The 27,537-nt window shown below is 38.4% G+C and overlaps 1 protein-coding gene across 7 annotated transcripts in view; it reads right to left on the bottom strand.

Annotated features, from left to right (window-relative positions):
- Positions 1-27,537, bottom strand: part of LOC143029539 (uncharacterized) — a 169,569-nt gene that overhangs the window by 96,912 nt on the left and 45,120 nt on the right. For all 7 annotated transcript variants that reach the window (XR_012966847.1, XM_076192190.1, XM_076192195.1 and 4 more), the window contains 5 exons: positions 24,344-24,508; positions 24,113-24,242; positions 23,685-23,974; positions 11,988-12,193; positions 8,957-9,171 (listed from right to left, as the gene is read on the bottom strand). Coding sequence is in view for 6 of the 7 variants with exons in the window: in XM_076192190.1 (XP_076048305.1) it covers positions 8,957-9,171; positions 11,988-12,193; positions 23,685-23,974; positions 24,113-24,242; positions 24,344-24,508 (1,006 nt within the window). In the remaining variant the exon portion in view is untranslated. The remainder of the gene's footprint in view (positions 1-8,956; positions 9,172-11,987; positions 12,194-23,684; positions 23,975-24,112; positions 24,243-24,343; positions 24,509-27,537) is intronic.

Genomic DNA, 27,537 nt, shown 5'->3' with positions numbered 1-27,537 from the left:
CATCCATCCATTTCATCCTTGGTCGCCCCTCTACTTTCCACACCTCTTTTACTAATCTTTCTTCACTCATTCTTTCCATATAACCAAACCATCCCAATATTCTTTCATCAACCCTATCTCCCAACTCCCTTTCCATCCCCATTCTCCTCACCTCCTAATTTCTCACTTTATCCAGCCTAGTAACCCCTATCATACTTCTCAGGCACCTCATCTCAAACACATTCAAACTCCTTCTCTCGTCCTCTCTTATGTTCCATGTTTCTGCTCCATAAAGTACTGTCGGCACAATCACTCTTTCATATAATATACTCTTAACATCCATTCCCAAATGTCTATTTCTCATTACACTTTTGAATCCACACAGGCATTTACTCGCTTCTCTCAATCTACATTCTACCTCCACCTCCACTCCTCCCTTTCCTGCCACATTTGCATCCAAGAATCTAAAACTATCCACTTCCTCAAGTCTCTCTCCCTTAATATTTCCAGTCTGCTACCACTTTCTCCCCTTTTATATTTCATCACCTTACTTTTACCCACATTTATCTTCAGCTTCCTTCTTTCACACACCTTCCCAAACTCTGTCACTAACTTCCTAAATCCCTCCTCTGATCCTGCTACAAGCACAGTGTCGTCAGCAAACAATAACTGGCAATCTCCCACTTTTCTCCATTTTCTTTAACCATCTCCAACCCATGGCCCACTGCCCTTGCATTTACCTCTCGCACCACCCCATCCATGTATAAATTGAACAGCTAGGGTGACATAACACATCCCTGATGAAGTCCCACCTTTACCTCAAATTGCTCACACACTCCATTTCTAATCCTGACACACTCTCTACTACTCTTGTAAAAACTCTTGACAGCTAAAAGCATTCCTCCTATCGCATATATCTGCAATACCTCCCACAGTGCCATCCTGTCTACCCTGTCATGAGCCTTTTCATACATACATACATATACCAAGGCTTTTCCCCCCTTACAAGGGAGGTAGCCAAAAAGAAAAAGGCATATAAACATTCCCACCCATTCCATCCCTAAATACACTCCACTCCCCTCCACATTCCCTCTTATCTTAGCACCTTCTGGATGACGGTCATCCCTGCACCTTGTCCACTGCCCTGGGTCAGAGGCAGTGTCACAAGACACAGCACATCCACAGCAAGGCCACTTCATTAAATCAGCGACCCCCCCATGCATAAAAGGAGAAGACAAGGAGGTATCCCTTCGGGCTGCATCAAATTTTGCTCACACATACTACCTCACCCCCATTACCCCACCCATTCCACCTCATGCATCATAACATCATCCATATACAACCATTCTTCATTCACCCCTGTCTTCTGTCCTCTCCTGTCCTTCCTCAACAGACATTCCCCTCTTCCCCAAAGCCCCCTTCACCCCATCCATCCATCTCATCCTAGGACGTCCCCTCATGTTCACTCCCTCCACATCTGCCTTCCATAACTCTTTTACTAGTCTTTCTTCACTCATTCTTTCCATGTGTCCAAACCATCCTAATACTCTTTCATCAACCCTATCTCACAACTCCCTTTCCACCCCTGTTCTCCTCCTCAACCTCCTCATTCCTCACTCTATCCAGCCTAGTAACCACCATCATACTTCTCAGACACCTCATCTCAAACACATTCAAACTCCTTCTCTCGTCCTCTCTTATGTTCCATGTTTCTGCCCCATACAGTGCTGTTGGCACAATCACTCCTTCATACAGTCTCCTTTTAGCATCCATTCCCAAATGTCTATTCCTCATTACATTTTTTAATCCACCAAGGCATTTACTCGCTTCTCTCAATCTATATTCTACCTCCACCTCCACTCCACCCTTTCCTGCCACATTTGCACCCAAGTATCTAAAACTATCCACTTCCTCCAGTCGCTCACCCTTAACCACTTCCATACGGTGCCGCCTACGTAGGCGGCATGAGGAGCAAGTAGGTACTCGCTGATGCCGAAGTCGCCATCTTGATTATATCTATTGTAGTTGTACCAATGTAATTTTCATTCTCTCTAAACTGGCTTCATCAGTTTTCTATGGTTATCAAAATACACGGGTGAAAGAGTACAGACAATTTAGCACTGACTTTATTTTTTATAATGCGATTATTATTTCGAGACATCGCACATCGGGCAGCTAATGCTGCCAGACGTGCGATGTGCCCCGGAGGGAAGAGGTTAATGCTCACTTCCAGTCTGCTGCCACTTTCACCCGTTGTACATCTCATCACCTTCCTTTTACCCACATTTAGCTTTAGCTTTCTTCTTTCACACACTCTCCCAAACTCTGTCACCAACTTCCTCAATCCCTCCTCCGATCCTGCCACAAGCGCAGTGTCGTCCGCAAACAAAAGCTGGCTCACCTCCCACTTTTCTCCATTTTCTTTAACCATCTCCAATGCCTGACCCACCACCCTTGCATTTACCTCTCGCACAACTCCATCCATGTACTAGTTGAACAGCAAGGGCGACATAACGCATCCCTGATGAAGTCCCACCTTTACCTGAAACCACTAATTCTCTCCATTTCTAATCCTAACACATGCTCTACTACTCTCATAAAAATGCTTGACAGCTCCTAGAAGCTTTCCTCCTATCCTGTATATCAGCAAACCCTCCCACAGTGCCTTCCTGTCTACCCTGTCATAAGCCTTTTCCAGATCCATAAAAGCCCAAAAAACATCCTTCCCCTTTCCTATAGCTTTCTCACATATCTGTCTTATCACAAAAATCTGATCTACACAACCTCTACCCGTCCTAAATCCACACTGTTCCTCGCCAATTACTCCCTCTGTTCCTCACCTAATCCTCTCAATCAAGATCCTCCCATAAGCCTTCCCAATTACACTTAACAAGCTAATCTCTCTGAAACTACTACATTCACACTTGTCCCCTTTTCCTTTGTAAAGTGGAACTATACAGGCACTCCTCCAGTCCTCTGGCACTCTACCCTCTCTCTACAAACATTAAATAACCTCACCAACCAGTCCACCATAAATGTACCTCCTTTTTCTAGACATTCTGCATGGCATCCATCCAGACCAGGTGCCTTACCTGCTTTCATCATCTTAACAACTGCCTTCACTTCATCCTTCCTTATTTCTCCTCCATTTTCCTCACTCATCATGGTCATTTTCTTAGCTTTTCCCACTGCAGCTATCTTTCCCTCCCTATGCTTCACATTTAGCAACTCCCTAAAATATTCTGCCCATCTTCCCTTTACTGCCTTCTCTTCCATTATCATCTCTCCATCTCCACCTTTTACCTTTTCTTCTCTACTTGATTCCCCTCCTCTTCCTCTCTTAATTTCTTTCCAATACATCTTTTTATTACTTTCAAAATTTTCTGTCATACTCTTACCCCATTTCACATCTGCTCTCCTCTTTGCCTCCTTTACCTTTTGCTTTACTTCTCTTTTCGTTTCTGTACCTCTCATATATATTTCTTTGTACCTCTCATATATAATATATATATATATATACATATACACACATATATAGTCGTCAATTTACGACCTATGTGACTTACGACTGATCGACTTTACGACCACAAGATAGTGCAATAATATTTTAACATTTAATAGAGTAATAGAATTGCAATGTTATGCCTGGCAGTGCAGTACAATTACTCTGCATGCCGCGAGACGTGCGTATGATAGTTTTGGCAGGCTGCCGGCAGTGTCAACATCCCAGCCAGCTAAATATTCTTTCATTTTGTTTGTCTGAAGTAAAATGTTTCCTAATTTTGCATTGCATTTTGTATTTCTATAGGTTTTGCAATTAATAAAATGTAATGGTAAAACTTTTTTTATGCCTAGGCTAGTCTGTTGTTGATAACAATATGTTCGGTACAGTACGTAAACGAAAAGAATGTGTTTTGAAATAAAAAAAATTCCTAATTTTGCCTTGCTTTTTGTATTCTTATTTGTTTTGCAATTAATAAAATGTAACAGTAAAACATTTCTTATGCCTAGTCTGTTGTTAACAATATGTTCGGTAAAGCATTTTGTATTTTTATGTTTTGTGATTAATAAAATGTAACAATAAACTTCGTTTATGCCTAGTCTGTTGTCGATAACAATATTTTCATGGATGGGGTTAGTGAGAGAGGTAAATGCAAGGGTAGTGGGTCAGGAATTGGAGATGGTTAAAGAAAATGGAGGAAAGTGGGAGGTGAGCCAGCTGTTGTTTGCTGACGACACTGCGCTTGTGGCAGGATCGGAGGAGGGATTGAGGAAGTTGGTGACAGAGTTTGGGAAAGTATGTGATAGAAGAAAGCTAAAGATGAATGTGATGAGATGTAAAAGGGGTGAAAGTGGCAGTAGACTGGAAGTGAGCATTAAGGGAGAGTGACTGGAGGAAGTGAATAGTTTTAGATACTTGGGTGCAAATGTGGCAGGAAAAGGTGGAGTAAAGGTGGAGGTAGAATGTAGATTGAGAGAAGCGAGTCAATGCCTTGGTGGATTAAAGAGTGTAATGAGGAATAGACATTTGGGAATGGATGCTAAAAGGAGACTGTATGAAGGAGTGATTGTGCCAACAGCACTGTATGGGGCAGAAACATAGAACATAAAAGAGGAAGAGAGAAGGAGTTTGAATGTGTTTGAGATGAGGTGTCTGAGAAGTATGATGGGGGTTACTAGGCTAGAGTGAGAAATGAGGAGGTGAAGAGAAGAACGGGGGTGGAAAGGGAGTTGGGAGATAGGGTTGATGAAAGAGTATTAGGATGGTTTGGACACATGGAAAGAGTGAAGAAAGACTAGTAAAAGAGGTATGGAAGGCAGATGTGGAGGGAGTGAACATGAGGGGACGTCCTAGGATGAGGTGGATGGATGGGGTGAAGGGGGCTTTGGGGAAGAGGGGAATGTCTGTTGAGGAAGGACAGGAGAGGAAAGAAGACAGGGGTGAATGAAGAATGGTTGTATGTGGATGATGTTGTGATGCATGAGGTGGAATGGGCGGGGATGGGGGTGAGGTAGTATGTGTGAGCAAAATTTGTCGCAGCCTGAAGGGATTTCTCCCCGTCTTCTCCTTTTATGCATGGGGGGATGGAGAGGGGGGGTCGCCGATTTAATGAAGCGGCCTTGCTGTGAATGTGTTGTGTCTTGCGATACTGCTTCTGATCCAGGGCAGTGGACAAGGTGCAGGGATGACCCGTCATCTGGGAGATGCTAAGATAAGAGGGAGGGTGGAGGGGTGTGGAGTGTATTCAGGGATGGAATGGGTGGGAATGATTTTATGCCTTTTCCTTTTTGGCTACCTCCCTTGTAAGGGGGAAAAAGCCTTGGTATATGTATGTATGATCAATGAAAGTGGCCTTTGACTACATAGATGAAGAAATAGTAAAGAAAATAGTGGTTGTACTGATAAGACCTAAATTGGAGTATCCTGCGACACTATGGGTATCTACCCCCCCCCCCCAAAAAAAAAAATCAAAGAGTAGCAACAAAAATGGCACCTACACTCTAAAATTTGACATATGAAGAAAGACTGGATAAATTACATCTATCAACACTGGACGGAGGGGGGACGGAGGGGGGGGTCGCCGATTTAATGAAGCGGCCTTGCTATGGATGTGCTGTGTCTTGCGACTGCTTCTGACCCAGGGCAGTGGACAAGGTGCAGGGATGACCTGTCATCCATGAGGTGCTAAGAAGAGAGGGAGGGTGGAGGGGTGTGGAATGTATTCAGGGATGGAATGGGTGGGAATGATTTTATGCCTTTTCCTTTTTTGGCTACCTCCCTTGTAAGGGGGAAAAAGCCTTGGTATATGTGGTATATGTATGTATGTATCAACACTGGAACAGAGAAGAGAAAGAGGTGATTTGCTAACCATTTACAGAATTATGAAAAGGATGGAAGTTCTTGATAAAGACATACATACATACATATGCCAAGGCTTTTTCCCCCTTACAAGGGAGGTAGCCAAAAAGGCATAAAATCATTCCCACCCATTCCATCCCTGAATACACTCCACACCCTTCCACCCTCCCTCTCGTCTTAGCACCTCCTGGATGACGGGTCATCCCTGCACCTTGTCCACTGCCCTGGGTCAGAAGCAGTGTCGCAAGACACAGCACATCCACAGCAAGGCCGCTTCATTAAATCGGCAACCCCCCCTCTCCGTCCCCCCATGCATAAAGGAGAAGACGGGGAGAAATCCCTTTGGGCTGCGTCAAAATTGCTCACACATACTACCTCCCCCCCTCCCATTCCACCTCATGCATCACAACTTATTAAAATGGGACAGAAGAGAAACAAGAGGACACAAGACGAAGCTAAAGTTACAGAAGAGATTTGAAAAAGAATAGCTTATCACACAGAGTGATTGATGTCTGGAACAAACTAAATGGGGAAACAGTGAGTGCCAAAACTATACAAGATTTTAACAACAAACTGGATGCAGAGAGATACGAAAACGGGTCAATATGAGCATAGCTCTCGTCCCGTAAAATATAACTAGGTAAATACATGCACACACGTGTGTGTATATATATATATATGTGTGTGTGTGTGTGTGTGTGTATAGATACATTATGCTGTATTGCCTTGCTCTTTATGCTTCTCGTGCTTGATTTTCTAATTCCATATAATTTTCAGACTGCTGCTGGCCCTATTCCCAAATCAAGTTTATCCAAAACTTCACCTTTTCCATTCATACTCAACATCTCTTTTTCTTCATTACTATTCTTTCTGCCTTACCATATTTGATGACATACAGCCCCCTTCCTCTATCATAAGGGAATATCAAGAATTTTTTTTTATTTATATGTTATGACAATATGCACTGTTCTAAGATACTCATATTATGAAAAATACCAAATATATATGCTAGGGTAGTGGGTCAGGGATTGGAGATGGTTAAAGAAAATGGAGAAAAGTGGGAGGTGAGCCAGCTGTTGTTTGCGGACGACACTGCGCTTGTGGCAGGGTCAGAGGAGGGATTGAGGAAGCTGGTGGCAGAGTTTGGGAGAGTATGTGATAGAAGAAAGCTAAAGATAAATGTAGGTAAAAGTAAGGTGATGAGATGTACAAGGAGTGAAGGTGGCAGTAGACTGGAAGTGAACATTAAGGGAGAGCGACTGGAGGAAGTGGATAGTTTTAGATACTTGGGTGCAAGTGTAGCAGGAAAAGGTGGAGTGAAGGTGGAGGTAGAATGTAGATTGAGAGAAGCGAGTCAATGCCTTGGTGGATTAAAGAGTGTAATGAGGAATAGACATTTGGGAATGGATGCGAAGAGGAGACTGTATGAAGGAGTGATTGTGCCAACAGCACTGTATGGGGCAGAAACGTGGAACATAAGAGAAGAAGAGAGAAGGAGTTTGAATGTGTTTGAGATGAGGTGTCTGAGAAGTATGGTGGGGGTTACTAGGCTGGATAGAGTGAGAAATGAGGAGGTGAGGAGGAGAACAGGGGTGAAAAAGGATTTGGGAGATAGGGTTGATGAAAGAATATTAGGATGGTTTGGACACATGGAAAGAATGAGTGAAGACTAGTAAAAGAGGTATGGAAGGCAGATGTGGAGGGAGTGAACATGAGGGGACGTCCTAGGATGAGGTGGATGGATGGGGTGAAGGGGGCTTTGGGGAAGAGGGGAATGTCTGTTGAGGAAGGAAGGGAGAGGACGGAAGACAAAGGTGAGTGGAGAATGGTTGTATATGGATGATGTTGTGATTGCATGAGGAGGAATGGGCAGGGGGGTGGGGGGTGGGGTAGTATGTGTGAGTAAATTTTGACGCAGCCCGAAGGGATTTTCTCCCCGTCCTCTCCTTATATGCAAGGGGGGACGGAGAGGGGGGGTCGCCGATTTAATGAAGCGGCCTTGCTGTGGATGTGCTGTGTCTTGCGACACTGCTTCTGACCCAGGGCGGTGAGCAGGGTGCAGGGATGACCCGTCATCCAGGAGGTGCTCAGATGAGAGGGAGGGTGGGAGGGGTGTGGAGTGTATGTAGGGATGAAATGGGTGGGAGTGTTTTTATGCCTTTCCCTTTTTGGCTACCTCCCTTGTAAGGGGGAAAAAGCCTTGGTATATGTATGTATGTACCAAATATATAAAATGGAAATTGCTCATGAACATAACTAGGAATTTTTAGTGTTTAACAGGAGATGGTGATGATAACAGTGAGCCATACAGCAACAATGACTGTTGGTATTACTGTTATCACTCAAATTTCAAGTTTCTTCCAGAAGCTAAAAGATGTTCTACAATTAGTTACAATGATAATGTATGCTGACTGGTGACATCCATAATGAGAAGAAAAGAAAGAAAAATTATAAATAAAGGAAAAAAGAAGCATGCATACAAGACCACAAATAATTAATAGCTGGTCAACATTTTAATGTTGGGTCCTAAACAAAGTTGTTTACCTTACAGCATCCAGCTGTAATTTTTGCATAAATGGATTGTAATAATGTCTAAAAAGAAAAATCTATACAAATATACACATGCCCCACACCACTCATCCACCCATGAAATTTAACAAAAAGGACATCCCTTTGGGTTAAGTAATTTCCTCATTCATTTACACCTGTCTTTTGAACCCACTCTTCCTTGCTCAAAAAGCATTCTTCTTGCATCCAATTCTCCACCCCAGACCATACCAACACAGAATTGATTTCACTACTGAAATCAATTACCCAAGATGCAAGCATCTCACAGAAGATGCAAAACATTTCTTCTTACACCACCCCACACAAGCCATACCTAGACATCACAATATTTCTTCCTTGCATGACTTAATGGCTAATTCAGTGGCTACTACCAGTTGCCTGAGAGCCACAGGTCTCCTGAAAGACTGAATGATTGATCCTCTCTTAATCTCCCTTCCAGCAAATGATGATCAGATATACCACCACATTCTACTAATAATGGAATCTTACTACTACAATTGATATTTGTTTACACTGTACTACAAGCCGTATCTGACTTCTGCATCTCACCTGTTTGTTGAGGAGGGGGCTGCTGAAAAAGCACACTTGGGTGTGGAGCTTGACCTTGCTGTGGCACAATCTGCTGTTGCTGTGCCATCATAGGTTGCTGCTGTTGCTGTTGCTGCTGTTGTTGCTGCTGTTGCTGCTGTAGTTCAGACAGAATTGTCTGTGCCAAGTTAACAACCAACTCTTTAGCTTGATTAAACATTTCAGGGTGGTGATGTCTGTAAATCAATGTTTTTGACAATTAATAATAATCAAATAATTCACATATACACATATCTATAATATATATACATACACATACACAAATGCATATATATATTTATATATATACACACACATATATATACAGCTGTCAACACCTCTAAACTAGAGCTCCGAAGGCTGCCGAATAAGATGAAAATTCTCAATAGTGCAAGGAAAACAAGAGGCCTGGTTTGTATTGAATGGGAGGGGGAGCACTTCTGGTTACCCAAAATGATTTCTATTTCTCTGCAGTGTTAAATTGATCTGAGAGAAAATACAAGAGAATAAAAACTGATTTTTTAGCCGAATGTCGACTCAAATGCAGAGTCCTCTGGAGGCACTACACCAAAACTGAATGTAAACAGAGGCCTTGAGACACCAAGAGCAATAATTACATTGTATAACGAAGGCACTTTTTCTGGTTCTGGTGATTATGAAAGAAGGAATTTGAGTCGAATCTTAGACATGGAAAGGGAGATTAGTATTAATAGAAGATTGTGTGTGTGTGTGTGTATTTACCTAGTTGTATTATACGGGAAGGGAGCTATGCTCGTGGTGACCTGTCTTTGTATCTTTCAGCATCAAGTTTATTCTTCAAATCATGAATAGTATTTGTACACACTGTTTTTGCATCTAAGTTATTCCATATATCCAGCATTCTGTGTGGGAAGCTATTCTTTTTCCTATCTCTTCTATAGGTGTCCTTTTTGAGTTTCTTTCATGACCTCTTGTTTTTCCATTGTCATTTTTTAGTAAATCCTTTTTGTCAAGGATTTCCATTCCTTTCATGATTCTATATATAGTCAGTAGATCATCTCTTTCTCTTCTTTGCTCTAGTGTTGGTAGTTCTAGCTTCGATAATCATTGTTCATATGTTAATTTGGAAAGAGCTGGTGCCAACTTTGTTTTTGCTCTCTGTATTCTTTCTAGTTTCCTTATATTCTTTTTAGTACTGGGTGCCCATAGTGTCGCTGCATATTCCAGTTTTGGTCTAATCAATGTGACTAATATTTTTTTTATCATTTCTTCATCCAAGTATTCAAATGCCACTTTCAATGACCTTGGTAGGTTGTATGTTTCACCTACTATTTGGTCTAAATGTCTGTCCGGTGTCATGTCATTGCTGATTATCACTCCAAGGCCCCTTTCCGAGTGCACTTTTTTTATTTCATTTTCACTAATCTTGTAATCTTTTTATACATACATATACCAAGGCCTTTTCCCCCTTCCAAGGGAGGTAGCCAAAAAGGGAAAGGCATAAAAACACTCCCACCCATTTCATCCCTAAATACACTCCACACCCCTCCCACCCTTCCTCTCATCTGAGCACCTCCTGGATGACGGGTCATCCCTGCACCCTGCCCACCGCCCTGGGTCAGAAGCAATGTCGCAAGACACAGTACATCCACAGCAAGGCCGCTTCATTTAATCGGCGACCCCCCCTCTCCGTCCCCCTTTGCATATAAGGCGAGGACGGGGAGAAATCCCTTCGGGCTGCGTCAAAATTTACTCACACATACTACCCCCCCCCCCGCCCATTCCTCCTCATGCAGTCACAACATCATCCATATACAACCATTCTCCTTTAAGATTACCTTTAAGCAAAGGAAAGGTAATCTTTTTAAATTCTGTTTTTGCTTTTACCAAACTCTATTATTCTACATTTCTTGATATTAAAGTTCACTTCCCACTTTTAAGTCCATTTCCAGAGTGTATCCAGGTTCAATTGTAACGAGTCACAGTCCTCATTTGTGGATACTTTCTTTAATATTTTTGCATCATCTGCGAAGAAATTCATATAACATTCAACTCCTTCGTCCATGTCATTCATGTGTATTTACCTAGTTATATCTACCTAGTGTGTATCATCCACTCTCAACTTACTTTCCACCAAAAAATGATCTGGGGATGGTTCAAGGAAGAAGTCACAAAGTGTGCAAAGATGGTGTGTGGAACAAGAAGGATGGGAGGAAATAGAAGGAAGGGTAGTGAATGGTGGGATGAGGAAACAAAGAAGGTTGTAGAAGTGAAGAAGCAAGCTTTCACAGATTGGTAACAAAATAGGATGAGGGAGTCATATGAGAGGTACAAAGAAAAGAAAAGTAAAGCACAAGGTAAAGGAAGCAAAGAGGAGAGCAGCTGTGAAATGGGGTAAGAGTATGACAACATTTTGAAAGTAATAAAAAGATGTTTTGGACAGAAATTAAGATAAGAAGAGGAGGTGAATCAAGTAGAGAAAAAAAGGTCTAAGGTGCAGATGGAGAGATAATAATGGAAGAGATGGCAGTAAGGAGAAGATGGGCAGAGTATTTTGGGAAGTTGCTAAATGTGAAGGAGGATAGGGAGGGAGTGGAGTGCAATACCCCAGACGAGTGTGTGTATATGTATTTGTGTATATGTATATATATATATGTGTATATATATATATGTGTATATATATATATATATATATATATATATATATATATATATATATATATATATACATATCTGTATAGGGTGAAGGAGAGGGGGTATGGGTGAGAGAGGGGACAGAGAAGGGGGCAGGGAGAGGAAAAATGACAGGGAAGGAGTGGGGGGAAGAGAGGGGGAGCAAGAGACAGGGAACAATGGAGGAGCATGAGGGAGGAATGAGTTCCTAATTTTGCTTCTTATTTCTACTTTGGTGAAAAATGTATGAATGGGTGCTCCATGTAAACTTACTCTGGATACAGCAATAAAGAAATTTTAAAGATGAATGAAGCTTATATTTCCTTAGATTTGTGAATCCAGGCCCTGTATTGTAACTTACTCTAAGTAGAAATGCAGATTTTCTGGGGCTTCCTGTCCAGTCTCTGGCTGAATGCAACCAGATCCAATGCCATGTAGTGAAATAGCCACCCCAGTTTCTTGCTGAATATATTCTAAATTGCTTCCATTTTCTCCAAGAAGACGAACTCTTAGCTCAGCAGGGTTAAAGGCAAGGTTGAACGGCATAAATACCTTTTCTCGTAATATCTAAAAGAAATAAAGCTTATAAATATGGGCAATAAAATACAAAATGTGCATTTAAAATTCTACATCTTTCAAATTTTCAACACATTTTAGGTTCAATAACTTCTAATTATTCACATGCTGTTAGAATTCTATGAACAAGTGTGTATATATATATATATATATATATATATATATATATATACACAAATAGGAACTATATATGATACAGCACAAGGGATCAGGTTCCATCAATCTTGACCTACATCCACTAAATATTATATTGAAGTGCTAATATAGAATGTATACAATAGACCCTCATTATCAATTTTTTATATAGGTTTTCAATTATCAACATTTTCTGCTTATGGGAAATTACCTATTTAGATAGGTAAGCAAAAATAATTCGATTTTTATCTTTGCCTTCTCATAAGTTTCTGAGTCCTTCCAGCTCTGCCATTAAAATGGTACATATAGTCTGTTTTCTATGTAATATATATTATGCAAGATGGAGTGATAGAGTACTGCGGGTGAAAAATATCAATGAAGAGGACCAGTGCCAGATTGGACTACAAGTAGCAAATCAAGCTCATTTTTAAAGCCATGTGCTACTTTATTTTAATCTTTTTATCATCTATGTGAATAATATCAATCTAGCTAGCTATATACTAAGGACTTTTCTTTTTTCCCTTAATACAGGAGGTAGTAAGTCAACAGGCAAATATCTACTCCCTTTCACCACCCTTTCCTCCCTCTTAGCTCCTATTGGATGACAGGTCATTCCTGTATCCCACCCACTGCTATGCAGCAAGACACAGTACATTTACAGCAAAGACACCATATCTAATTGGCAACCCCCCTCTCTCCATCCCCTCATGCAGGAAAAGAGAGAGAGAGAGAGAGAGAGAGAGAGAGAGAGAGAGAGAGAGAGAGAGAGAGAGAGAGAGAGAGAGGGAGAGGGGGAGAGAGAGAGAGAGGGGGGGGAGAGAGAGGGGGGGGAGAGAGAGAGGGGGGAGAGAGAGAGAGGGAGGGAGGGAGGGAGAGAGAGAGAGGGAGGGAGGGAGGGAGAGAGAGAGAGAGAGAGAGAGAGGGAGAGAGGGGGGGGGCAGGTAGAAATCCTTTAAGGCTGTGTAACAATATCATTCACACACAACTGCTCCCCACACCCCTTCCCTGCATCACAGTATTATCTATACACAGCCATTCTACACTCACCCCTATCTCCTACCTTCTCCCTTCCTTGTTCAATAAACATTCCCCTCTTGTTCAAAGCCCCTTTCACCCTATCCATCCATCTCATCCTCAGTCATCCCCTCAAGTTCACTCCATCCACATCTCTTTTACTAATCTTTCTTCACTCATTCTTTCCATGTGTCCAAACCATCCCAATAACCTTTCATCAGCCCTATCTGCCAGCTCCCTTTCCACCCCACCCCACATTTTTTTTTTTTTTTTGTACTACAACTGCAACTATCCTCCATCATGCTCTTCCCTCTTATAAATGTTCTGTACCACTTTGAGTATATATTCTTTTTTGCCTTTGTCCCCTGCAGCAAAGGGAGAAAAGAATTCTGCCACAGTTAAAGTGGGATGGAGTAATGTGACTAGGCATCCTGCTCACTGTACAATTATCCTAATTGAATTCAAGAAGTATTTAACTTTCATTTTTGTATGATATTCAATAGGTAAGGGTTTCATTTCTGTGTGCAGGTGTTTTATTGGGATGATTTTGGTGCATCTTGTTATTACTCTCAATGATTCATTCTGTATAGTTTATGGTGCCTAAGTTTGTTCTGATGATTATTGTTGTTTCCTAAACTGACTGGCCAAGCAGTTCCATTTCCCTAAGGAATGCAATAGCTGGAATGGGGGCTTTCCCACAAATCCCTTATAGAGTATATGTTACATTGTTGGCATGAGTAATTGTGTACAATACAACTTTTGGATGGGCATGGGATGGGTGTAGGGCGGGTATATACTTTGACTCAGTCATGCCACTTACACAAGGGAAAAGGTAGTCATGTATCTATTATGAGGGTCTCATAGGGTAAAAGAGCACACAGTTGAACAACGAGATCTGACTCACAAAATCAGCTTACAGGTCTCAAGAACAGAACTAATGTAACCTGAGATCCTGTATCCATAAATATATATATAATAGTCCCTCCATGTATGTAAGGAATGCTTTCTGCATTATGTGAATTCACAATGTATTTACTTCATATTTAATTGACAAAAAAATAAACTAATAAATAAGTACATTTCACATTCTCATACAACAAAGTACAACAATTTATGGTAATATAAAAAGTATTGATTACTTACAACTTCATAACTGAAATAATTCTCATGCATAAAATGAGAACTTTGTGAAGTAGGTTCACTGGGTATGTGAATTCACATACTGGGGAGACATAAGGAACAACTTGTGTGTGTATTACCTAGTTGTATTATATAGGAAGGGGAGTTATGTTCATAGTGACCCATCTTTGTATCTCGCAATATCTAGTTTATTCTTAAATTCTTGTATGGTGTTTGCACACACTGTTGTTTCGTCCAATTTGTTCCAGACATCCACCACTGTGTGGAATTTTTTTTTCCAGATCTCTTCTATAACTATTCTTTTTTAGTTTCTTTTCATGTCCCCTTATTTTTCTTCTATCTCATCTCACTTTAATAAGTCTTCTCTGCCAAGGACTTTCATGCCTTTCATGATTCTGTAATTGGCCAATAGATTGCCTCTTTCTCTTCTTTGTTCCAATTTAGACAATCTTTGCTCATATGTCAATTTTGAAAGTGTTGAAGTAATCTTTGTCGTTGCTCTTTGGATTATATTTTCCTTGCATTCTATTTTGTGCTTTTTTGGTCTTATCAGTGTGACTAGTATTTTTGTTTACCATTACTTCATCCAAGTAATTAAAAGCCACCTTTATTGATCTCAATAAATTGTAGGTTTCTCCTATTTTGTTGATATGCTTGTCTGGGGACATGTCTTTAGTGATAATTACTCCTAGGTCCTTTCTGGAACCAACTTTTACTTCCTTTGCACTAATTTCATATTGTCCCAATTTTTTTTTTTTTTTTTTTTTTTTTTTTTTACTTTTTCCAAATGCCATTAAACTACATTTCTTAATGTTGAAGTTCACTTCCTACTTTTGACTCTATTCCCATACCTTGTCCAGGTCTCTCTGTAGCAATTCAGTCTTACCATATTTACTTTCTTTAGTAATTTTCTGTTGTCTGCAAAGAAGTTCATGTAGCATTCTATATCTTCATCCTTGTCATTTACATATATATAGCAAAAATCATTGGAGCCAGTACTGAACCAAGTGGGACTCCACTTATCATTTCTTCCCAGGTTGAGTTTTTATCTCTAAGCACCACTTTCATTTTTCTCCCATGCAAGAAATCTACCATCCATTTCAGTAATTTTCTGTGTACAACTCCTGTTGTTTTGAGTTTTCTTAATAGTTTTTTGTGTGGTACTTTCTCAAATGCCTTTTGTTTTCAGTAATTTTCTATGTACAACTCCTGTTGTTTTGAGTTTTCTTAATAGTTTTTTGTGTGGTACTTTATCAAATGCCTTTTGTAAGTCCAGGAAAACACAGTCTGCCCATCCGTCCCTTTCTTGCATTATATCTATTAACCATGGAGAGAGAGAAAAAAAAAAAAAAAAAAAAAATCCCTGTCCATAACTGAATTGTTTTGGATTTAGTATATTGTTCTTTTCCAGATGTTTAGTCCACCTACTTTTGATGGCTTTTTCACAAATTTTAGCTACTGTACTTGTAAGGGAGACTGGTCTATAGTTTGTTGGGTCTTCCATGTCTCCCCTTTATATTTTGGCATGATATTGACATTTTTCCATTCTTGCAGTACCTTTTCTTTTTTGAGTGAACATTCTATTATCTTATATATTTTGTCCTTTAGTTCATCTATACATTGTTTAGTATCCAGTTTGCAATTCCGTCCAGGCAATGTGATTTTCTGATATCAAGGTTCATTAATTGGTCCCTTATTTCTGTGTCACAATTATTTCTTTTATTGGAGGGGTGGGGGAGGATCTTTCTCTCTTTCCTTCATCCCAACTGTGTATATTTTCTTTTCAGCCATTTCTATATCTGCTATATATATATTCCATATTCCCTTGATGTAGTTTCACTGTTTCCTGTTTATTTCTTAATTTACCATTTACATATCTGTAGAATAATTTAGGTTGATCCTTACATTTTTCTAATATGTCTTTTTCAGTTTCTTTTTTCTTCCCTGTGTATTTTTACAAATTAATTTCTTAGTTTGACATATGTTTGCCACCTACCTGTTTTTTTCTTTGTTCCATCTTTTCCAAGTGTGTATGTGTGTGTATACATGTGTATATATATACATATATATATATACTTTGTCACATCTGAGCTCAGTTCGAGTCCTCAGCTCGACGGCATTTTCAATTTCCAATATATACCTCCTTCGAGCTTCTCAGTCTCGACTGCGATGGCATGGAATTAAAAGTTAATTGTGGTTCAAAAGATGTTAATCTGTTCACTGGGGACCATTCAGTGTATGCATATATACCTACATAATATACACACACACACACACATACACATATACACAAAGGAGGAAACAAGGAAGATCCTACAAACTTTAGAGCGGTGTCCCTCACAAGCACAGTAGCAAAAATATGCGAAAAGATCATCAGGAGCAGATGGACCAAACATTTGGAAGAAAACAAAATAATAAACCCCAAACAATTTGGTTTTAGAAGTGGAAGATCATGCACCATCAATTTAATCTGCTTTTACTCAAGACTAATTGAAATAATACAAGAAAGAGATGGATGGGCAGACTGTGCCTTCCTGGATTTGCAGAAAGCTTTTGACAAGGTACCACACAAAAAATTAATAAAAAAAATTGAAAAAATAGGAGGAATTCAAGGCAAACTGTTGGAATGGATGAAGGACTTCTTAACTGGGAGAAAAATGAGTGGTACTTAGAGACAAAAATTCGAAATGGGAAGATGTAAAAAGTGGCATCCCACAAGGCTCTGTTTTGGCTCCCTTAATGTTTGCCATATACATAATTAATATGGACAAAGGGGGGGGGGGGTCACCAATTTAATGAAGCAGCCTTGCTGTGGATGTGCTGTGTCTTGCAACACTGCTTCTGACCCAGGGCAGTGGACAGGGTGCAGGGATGACCCGTCATCTAGGAGGTGCTAAGATGGGAGGGAGGGTGGAGGGGTGTGGAGTGTTTTCGGGGATGGAATGGGTGGGAATGATTTTTATGCCTTTTCCTTTTTGGCTACCTCCCTTGTAAGGGAGAAAAAGCCTTGGTATATGTATGTAAATTGTTATATGATTTTTTTTGCAGACGATGCTAAATTACTGAAGAGAGTGAAGACAGAAGAGGATTGCAGATCGCTACAAGATGACCTGTACAAAGTATGGGAATGGAGCCAGAAACATGAAATGAATTTCAACATCAAGAAATGTAGCATAATAGAATTTGGAAAAGGCAAAAATAGAGTTTCAGAAAAATATACGATGGGAAACAAAGTAGTAATAATGGAAGATGGAGGAAGAATAGTTATAATGGGTGACTTTAATTGTAAAGAAATCTGCTGGGAAGAGATGATAGTGAAGGGTGGAGACAACCTATGGTGAAATGTACTACTTGATATGATTATACAACATACAATGATACAATGGATACAAGAGAATAGAAACGAGGAAGAGCCATCGAGACTAGACCTAATAATCACATCAGAACCTGAAATTGTGGACATGATTGATAAGACACCACTAAGTAAAAGTGACCACATATCAGTTGAACTGGAACTAAATGAAGAAAAATACATGGGAAAAAATGAACAATATAGAAAGGGAAGAATGATGTATAGAATTTTTTTTTTTGATGAAATGAGAAAAAAAAAAATTCAAAAAGCAGACTGGAAAAGGATATACAAAGAGGAAACAACAGAAGAGAAATGGAAAATTTTGGCAAAAATCTATGAGTGGAAAAGTATGTTTCAAGACAACAACAAGAAAAAGGATATGTAAAATGTTGGTACAACAAAAGATGTAGTGAGTTAAAAGATAAAAGGGATAAGGCTTGGATAAAATGGAGGAAAGACAAAAAAACTAAAAAAATGGAAAATATATATTGGTTATAGAAATGAATATGTACAAGTGTCCAGAGAAGAAGAGAGAAAATACGAAAAGGAAATCATATAAAAATGTAAAGATTAACCAAAACTATTTTATAGATTTGTAAACAACAAACTGAAAAACAAACATAAATTAGTGAAACTATGACAAGGAGGAATAGAATAAAGGAAATAGAAATGGTAGAAATTATGATCAAACATTTTAAATCAGTGTTTACAAGGGAGAACATAACTTCGAGATGTCAAGTGGGAGGGGAAAGTCCCCCTCTATGAAGGAGATAGAAGTAACAAGGAATGAATTATGAATCATTTGAGTAACCTTGATGTCAGAAAATCGCATGGACCAGATGAAATGGCAAACTGCATTTTGAGAGAATGCAGGGATGAAATAACAGACAAAATACATAGTCTAATAAAGCAGTTCATTGAAGGAATGAAAAGTTCCAGAAAATTGGAAAAGGGCAAATATAGTACCAATATATAAGGGAAGAAACAAAGAAGACCCTACAAACTATAGACTGGTCTCTCTTACAAGTACAATAGCTAAAATTTGTGAAAGAATTATCAAAACTAGATGGGTAAAGCATTTGGAAAAAAACAATGAACTAAATCCAAGGCAGTTTGGATTTAGACAAGGAAGATCATGTGTCACATATTTGATGTGTTTCTATTCAAGTCTAATAGATATAATACAAGAAGGAGATGGATGGGCTGATTGTGCATTTCTAGACCTGAAAAAAGCTTTTGATAAGTTGTCACATAAGAAATTGCTAAAGAAATTAAAAACTGCAGGAGGAATACAGGGCAAACTACTTAAGTGGATAGAAGACTTCTTGAATGAAAGAAAAATGAGAGTGGTGATAAGAGACAAACATTCCAATTGGGATGAGGTGATTAGTGGAGTTCCACAAGGAACAGTTTTGTCCCCAATAATGTTTGCTATATATATTAATGATATGGGTGAAGGAATTGAAAGTAAAGCTATATGAGCTTTTTCGCAGACGATGCAAAAATGTTGAAAAAAGTGAACACTGTAGAAGATTAAGTCCCTGCAGAGTGATCTCAAAGTATGGAAATGGAGTAGGAAGTGGGAGATAGAATTCAACATTAAGAAGTGCAGTATAATGGAACTAGGAAGAAGCAAAAACAAACAAATAATAATAATAATAAAAAATAAAAAATAAAAAATAAAAATAAAATAGTGGGATCATATATATTGGGAAAGAAATAAAAAAAGTAGAAAAAGAGTAGGAGTCATTATTATGAATAATATGTCCCCTGAGAAACATATAAACAAAATTTTTAGAGAAATTTATAATTTAATAAGATCAAAGTGGCATTTACATAACTGGATGAAGAAATGGTGAAGAAAATACTAGTCACTTTGACATGACCAAAATTGGAGTATGCAGCGACAACGTGGTCACCAAGTACAAAAAAATGTATAACAAAACTTGAAAGAATACAAAGAGTATTGATCACTAGCCGCGAAAGCATGGCAACTGATGTAGAAGTCGGTGAATCTGTTGCAAATAGCGATCACAACTTAGTCAGATTCAAACTCCTAAACAATTTTAGAATAGATACTTGTGCTTCTAAAATACCCGATTTCAGTAAAGCTCAGTTCATAGAACTACGTCAGGAGCTTCAGCTTACAGATTGGGAGGAAAAATTAAACGAAAGGCCTGTAGATCAGATGTGGGAAATATTTCAAAATACGCTCACTAAGATGATTCAAACTTACATTCCTTTTAAGGACAGACGTCCCCCAAATCAGGCTCGCCCAAAGTGGCTCGACAAAGAAACTGAAAAAAGTATTGCTAAAAAGAGACAGGCTTATAAGAAATATAAGTGCTCGGGTGCATCTAATGACTATGAAAGTTATGTATCAATACAGATTTAAAAAAGACAATAAGAAAAAGAAAACGACAATACGAAATGAACATCGCTGAGAAATCCAAAGAGAATCCCAAAGAATTCTATAGTTACATTAGAGATAAAAAGGTTGTTAGGAATCACATTGGTCCACTATTATCTGCTGACGGTCAACTTGAATATTCAAATGAAGGAATGTGTAATCTCTTAAACAATTATTTTAGCTCGGTATTCGTAAACGAAACACCTCAAAGTGAATTCCAAACTGAAACCTGTGAAAAGTCTGGGGTAAACTTACTCACTACGGTAAATATAACAAAAGAAACAATTAAAAGGTGTATAGACAAACTCAAAGTTAATAAAACACCAGGGCCTGACGGTTGGCATCCAAGAATCTTAAAGGAAATGAAAAATGAGATTGTTGTTCCATTAGAAATTATTTTCAAGAAATCCATCATATCCGGAGATGTCCCAAGAGAATGGAAGCTAGCTAACGTTACTCCCATATTCAAAAAAGGTGACAAAAAGAAACCAAATAACTATAGGCCTATTAGTTTGACTTCGATCGTAGGAAAAATAATGGAAACTATCATCAGAGATGCTATCGAATATCATTTAGAAAGTAACCGTTTGATAAATGATAGCCAACATGGTTTCAGACGGAAACGTTCTTGCGTGACTAACTTACTCGAATTCTACAACACAGTTGTCTCGAATTATGACAAAAGAAACAATATAGATTTAATATATCTAGACTTTGCAAAAGCTTTTGATACCGTCCCACACGAAAGACTACTTACTAAATTAGCTTTGCATGGAATAAGTGGTAGCCTATTAGGTTGGACTAGTAATTGGTTGAAAGGTCGAAAACAGAGAGTTGTTTTAAATGGAAAAACTTCTGGATGGAAAAGTGTTGCAAGTGGAGTTCCTCAGGGTTCCGTTCTTGGGCCACTTCTATTCATAGTATATATAAATGATATAGACCATGGACTAAAATCTACTGTTTCCAAATTTGCTGATGATACAAAACTGTGCGGAGTGGCAAATGATCACTCAAACCAATTAGATATTCAAGAAGATTTAGATCAATTACAGCAATGGTCTGAAAAGTGGCTAATGAAATTTAACACAAGTAAATGCAAGGTAATGCACATAGGTAAAAATAACAGTAAGTACGATTACAAGTTATTTGGAAATTCGTTAACAAAAGTGGATAGTGAAAAAGATCTCGGCGTAATTATCAGTAACGACCTCAAATCATCCAAGCAGTGTATTTCAGCCTCTGAGAAAGCAAATAAGATTCTGGGATTGATTGCGCGATCTTTTGATTTCAAAAGTCCATCACTCATTAACAAGCTATATAAATCGTTAGTTCGTCCACATTTGGAATATGCTGTTTCCGTATGGTCACCGAATCTCATTAAAGACATTGACAGACTGGAAAAAGTACAACGGCGAGCCACAAAACTGATTCCAAATATCAAAAATAAATCATACGAAAATCGACTTAAGCACATGAATCTGTTTTCCCTAAAAAAGCGTAGACTCAGAGGTGACTTGATACAGGTCTTTAAGATTTTAAAGGGAATTGACAACATCAAAAGTGACCAAATTTTCACATTGAATGAGAATCAGACAAGAAACAATGGTCTCAAACTGTCCGGAAATAGATTCAATTTGGAAGTAGGTAGAAACAACTTTGTCAACCGTGTAGTTAATGAATGGAATAAACTTCCTGCACAGGTAGTGCAATGTAGTTCAGTTCGAAGCTTTAAGAATCATTTAGATAAATACCTAAGTAAGATGCTGTAATTATTATAATTTATGTTATATTATTTGTTTTTGTTTTGTTATAATTTGTCTGTCTGATTTTCATTTATTATTAGTTATATGTCAATTTATTATCATTTACTATTTACCTGTTTGTTTGTTATTCAACTATACCAATGCATTTATTTATGTATTTTAATTGTTATTTACATTGTTATAGTTTTAATTTATTATTAATATGATTTTTTTTTTTTGCATCCGACCTAGATATGGATCAAAAGGTCTCCTGTCGGCATGCTTTGCCTTTGTAATCCTTTGTAATTACGAAATTGGCACCAATGCTCTCAGAACTATCATATGAGGAGAGGCTGACAAAACTTGAGCTACAGACATTGGAACAGAGAAGAGAGGAGACTTGACAACTATTTATAGAATCATGAAAGGCATGGAAATTATTGATAAAGATGATCTAATAAAATGGATAGTAGAGATACAAGAGGAAAAAAAAAAATCAAGAAAGACAATTACAGATGAGGCCTGAAAAAGAACAGCTCTCCCTAAAGGATAATAGATGTTTGGAACAGGTTAGATGAGAATGCGGTGTGTGCAAAAACAAAACACGAATTTAAAAACAGTCTAGATCAAACGAGATATGGAGATGGGACTCCACAAGCATAGCTCCCCTTCCCATAAAATACAACCAGGTAAATACACACACATACACACCCAGAGTGGTGGACACTTGGAACAAACTGGACCAAACAATTGTGTGTGCAAAAGCATACATGAATTTAAGAGCAAACTAGACACTGCGAGATACAAAGTCAGGACACCACAAGCATAAATCCCCTTCCCATAAGATACAACTAGGTTAATATGCACACACACACACACATATATATATATATATATATATATATATATATATATATATATATATATATATATATATATATACCACATATACCCAAGTAATATTCAATCTCAGTTAAGTCAACCCCCTAATTTGTGGCCAGAAAATCCAGAATTTTTCACATACTTCAAATAAAAATCAACCCTAGATTTTTATGTCTATCTTAACATGTGTGCTGCTAAGTATAGCATATCATAACGTACAATTTGACCTATACATTTTGGCAGCTAAAGTACAGACACACATTTCTATAAACAATTCTATAAACAATTCCAGAGAAAGCAGGAAAAACACAAGAAAATTTTTAGTTACGCAGAGCTAGAATGCATTGCCATTCTTTGTTATTATTGGAGGTTTTGCCTTTGTAAGAGCACATCTTCACCAGTCTTGATTAATGCATTTGTCCTTGCCTTATTTTCTTCTCTTATTTTCCATACAGCTTATATGGATTAATTTTTTAACATGACATGCAATTTGAGGCACACAATCGTAATAAATTATAATTAATCTTCAGATTGTTGTTCTGTAATGATTTATACATAAATTAGGCTTTCCCTAATTAAAATTTCAACCCTGATTAGACATGAATTTTGTCCCTGAAAAAGTAGTATCCACAGAAAAGCTGACCTCTTACATTCAGCCAATGGACTGAAAAAATCTATTATTTGGGTATAAATGGTGTGTATGTATGTATGTATGTATATATATATATATATATATATATATATATATATATATATATATATTGACATTTATGTGTGCCTACATGCTCAACTGTGTGAAGAACTTACATTGACCTCTGGGTTGGGTGGAATTTGGTCAAACAGAGGCCTGGCTTGCCTCATGGGTGGGGGAAAAAGGTGAGGTGGACGAGGTCCTGGTCCTGCTATGCCCCCACCACTTCCTATACCTCCACTTGCATTGTCTGAAGCTCCTGGTCTTGTACCAAACACTCCTTGGTTTGTATTACCTCGGGGTCCACGTTGTTTGCTTCCTCCACCACCACCTCCTCCTCCACCACCTCCAAGGTTCTTTCTTTGACTATGCTCCATAATGATGTGCATAATACGACCAACAGCAACTGCAAAATATCATTCTTAGCATCTCCCAGAAAAAAGTCAAATATATGCTTGTGTATACCTAATAATTTCAGCTTTAGTCCAATAATTATATTACTGCCAAATTGAAACCTATGTGAATAATAATTTCAACAATTCACCTTTCACATCTTGCTGATTCACCCCTTGGATATGTAAATACAAAGGCCGATCACTTGGATTCTTATTTGCATTCTGTCTCTCTTCAAAAGTCATATATCTGCCCCTTGTGGACACAGCTGCTCCTGACATCTGTAAAGCACAACAATAAAGTAGATGTATTTAGATGTATTCTTTGAGGTAAGTTCTTTACCTTTCAGTACCACTAACATAAGTATAAGACGTGCAAGTACCTTGCTTATTTCATCTTGTGTTGAGGATCTTGTAAGAAAATTCCTTGCACTCATAGGGGCATCATTGATGACCACTTCCTCAGTAAAGAGATCATTGCTGGTTTTCTTACTTTTGTGAAGCTCAGAGAGCTTCAACTGTCCTGATGCAACCAACATGGCATCAACCTAAAAATATAAGAAAGTTTATAAAATATATTATCATAGAAGATATTCTGAAATCCTTCATAAACTTACAACTATTACTCAATTAAAAAATTACCAAGTTTCATTTTACATATTTTACAAAAATAAATAAATTAATAAATAAAATATATCAAAAAGACACTGAAGAATTTCAAACTATAAAATTTGATTTTTGTTAAATGGGCAATCGCAAATACATTTCACCACCTCTTTACAATGCAACAGAATTAATACACTGATGAACACCATGATTACCAGTGAAATAGTTATCTCCAGGCATTAACATTACACATACACACGCACGCACACATTTATATCATGGAATAATTTTCCCAGTATCACATTGCAATTCGTGATGCATTTTCTGCTATTTGCTACGCATATTCTTTTTTATGAATTGCAGTTGCTGTGATGCAAACAGAAATGTACATTCAGCTGGCCCCATAATCTGAATTACTAAGCTAGCTGTGCCTGTGGTGCCTTTACAAAAATATGGCATAAGCCTATAATGTACGTACATGCACTCATACAGACCACAGAGCCACACGCATGCTCCCAGCATGAACTACGCACTAACCATGAAGCTAAAGCCCTGGTCACACTATCATGACTTAGTCAAGTTCATTCAAGTTTAAACAACTTATACATTTTTATTTTTAAAATCTCCAAATGTCATATCAACTTTTTGTTACATGATGAGAAATTGTATGATGAACTAAGAAAAGTGACACCTACATGAATATTAGACACATTGTTGAATTGTCCTTAGTGTAGTCTAGAATACTGTAGGTGAAGTTGTCCTGCAACTTTTCAAATTCACAATATTTAATGAAAATCATGATAGTGCAACCGAGACTTGATATGTAGTTCCACACATACGTACACAGCACACCAGTGACTATACTTAGACCATTGCAAGTGTTTATTTGATGCAATGCAGATGTGATGATGTATGCACGCATGTGGTCAATTAATTATATCCTCGCATGTACACTGTAGCTATGCTGTTCTTTACTGCTCATGACCAGATCATTCAATGCCATGGTCATGGGAATATTCTGAATTTGTTGTTGATTTTATTGAAACAATGGACTGATTTTGACTTTGGATACATTGATGTTTACATGTGATTTAAATTCTACTGTATGTGGACTTATTGTGGAATAGCTGTATCTGGATTTATGTAGACTCTAGATCCATTGCTTGACTTTGTCAGTGTCAAAAATGTCATAAATTTGTGTAATTACTGAGGGAGGTTAGATTAAGGAGATAGACCAGAGCAGGGAGTTGATTAAGTATGAAGAAATCACTGGGAGGTTAAACAGCATTAGGTGTATAATGTGTGTGGCACATCAAGCAAGACTAAGATTGCTATGTAATTTTGACCAGGCAGGCATTTATCAATGGAGTGACAAGATTGGACCTGAAAAAGGACAATGTTGTGAAACATTCCTACAATGAAATGCAAAAGAAAGCAGTTACTCTTTTTTAAAGCCTAAACTGACACTCAATGCAATCTTCAAGACAACACCAATATGAAAAGCACTGGCTAAAGCATCAGGTGAGGAAGAGAAACAAGTGAGTAAACTGACACTGCATAAACTATTACTAAGGAAGAACTGCCTTTCACAAAGTATCTGTCTTTATTGATTTAGAGAAGAAAAATGGAGTTCCTTTACGTAATACATACACACATGAAGCAAAGTGCAGCGAGTTTACTGGTGTCATTGGTGATGCAATGAAGAGTGAAATGCTCACTGCTTAATGGAAGCCAATTATTTTCCCATCATGATTGATGATCTACTGATGCCAGTATAATAGAAAAGAACTTGTCTGTCCATTTTGTGAACAATAAAAATGGTGAGGTCCAGTCAAACTTCTTTTGCCTTTCTGATGTTAAGCATGCTACAGCACAAGGCTTGAAAGATGGGCTGGAGGATATTCAGTGAAGATATGTTACTGAAAGGAAAGTTAGCCTGTGTCCGTCCTGATGGGGGTGTAGTGAACATGAGTCATGGGGCAAAGAAAGGTTTGGTTGCACTTCTATGGAATGATAAAATGCCTTGGTTTAAATGGGATGCACTGTCTTAACCAGAGACTGGAACTGGCAGCTAAAAAAAATACTAAGAGCACATACATGGATGAGATTAATGATATACTTCTGTCTTTGTTATGTGTATGAGAAGAGCCCAAAATGCCTCAAGAATTGAGAACTTTGGGAGAAGTCATGGAGGAAGTTGTCACTAAGCCAGAAAGGGCCTCTTGGGACAAGATGGCTACAGCACAAGTCCAGGGCACTTGCCTCCCTTCTGCGGTCATATCCAGTCATTGTTGCCCATCTTGAATTTATGACAAGTGAATTGTCAGCAACAGATGGTGTTGGATTTCATGGATACCTGAAGGTCTTGACCAGTTTCAAGTTTGTATTGCACATACATGCTACTATTTGATGTTCTGTTGCAGCCATTGGCAGCATTTTCCTGCAATCTTGAAGGACAGAGTGTGGACCTTATGTTTGCCATGGCCAGTCTTGAGTCATTCCATGCTTCCACTGAAAACCTTGGGTTAGAGCATGATGACAGAGTATGTCTCACAACTGTCAGTTTCTGTGTGTCATCACCTTTGAATATGGCATGTCTGAAGTGGAATACAAGAATGTCAAGCAGACCAATGTGAAGAGCAAAGTTTTGACTGCTTTTCACAACTCTTGAAAGGCATATATAAAGAAGATCAGAGTGTGTATTGTTACAAGATTCTCTGACTTCAGTTCACAGCTTTTTCAAGCATTCAGTGTTGGACACTAATACCAAGCCAAGGAACAAGCCTGTACTTGATCAGTTTGGTCACAAGGAGTTTCGTGCAGTGTTTGAGCATTTCAAGGGTTTGCTTCAGGAAGTGCAGCCAGAGTCCATCCAGACTGAATGGAACTCCTTCAAGTCATACTGGAATTCAGTTTTGATGGACTTGCACAGCTCTGATGTTTGGAGAGCATTTGCCAAAATTTCAACTAG

Source organism: Oratosquilla oratoria, chromosome 11, assembly GCF_046742065.1.
Source record: "Oratosquilla oratoria isolate Oo_2021 chromosome 11, ASM4674206v1, whole genome shotgun sequence".
Taxonomy (NCBI): Eukaryota; Metazoa; Arthropoda; class Malacostraca; order Stomatopoda; family Squillidae; genus Oratosquilla; species Oratosquilla oratoria.
The sequence above is the reverse complement of the archived record's forward strand: the minus strand, read 5'-3'. Positions and strand labels throughout refer to the sequence as shown.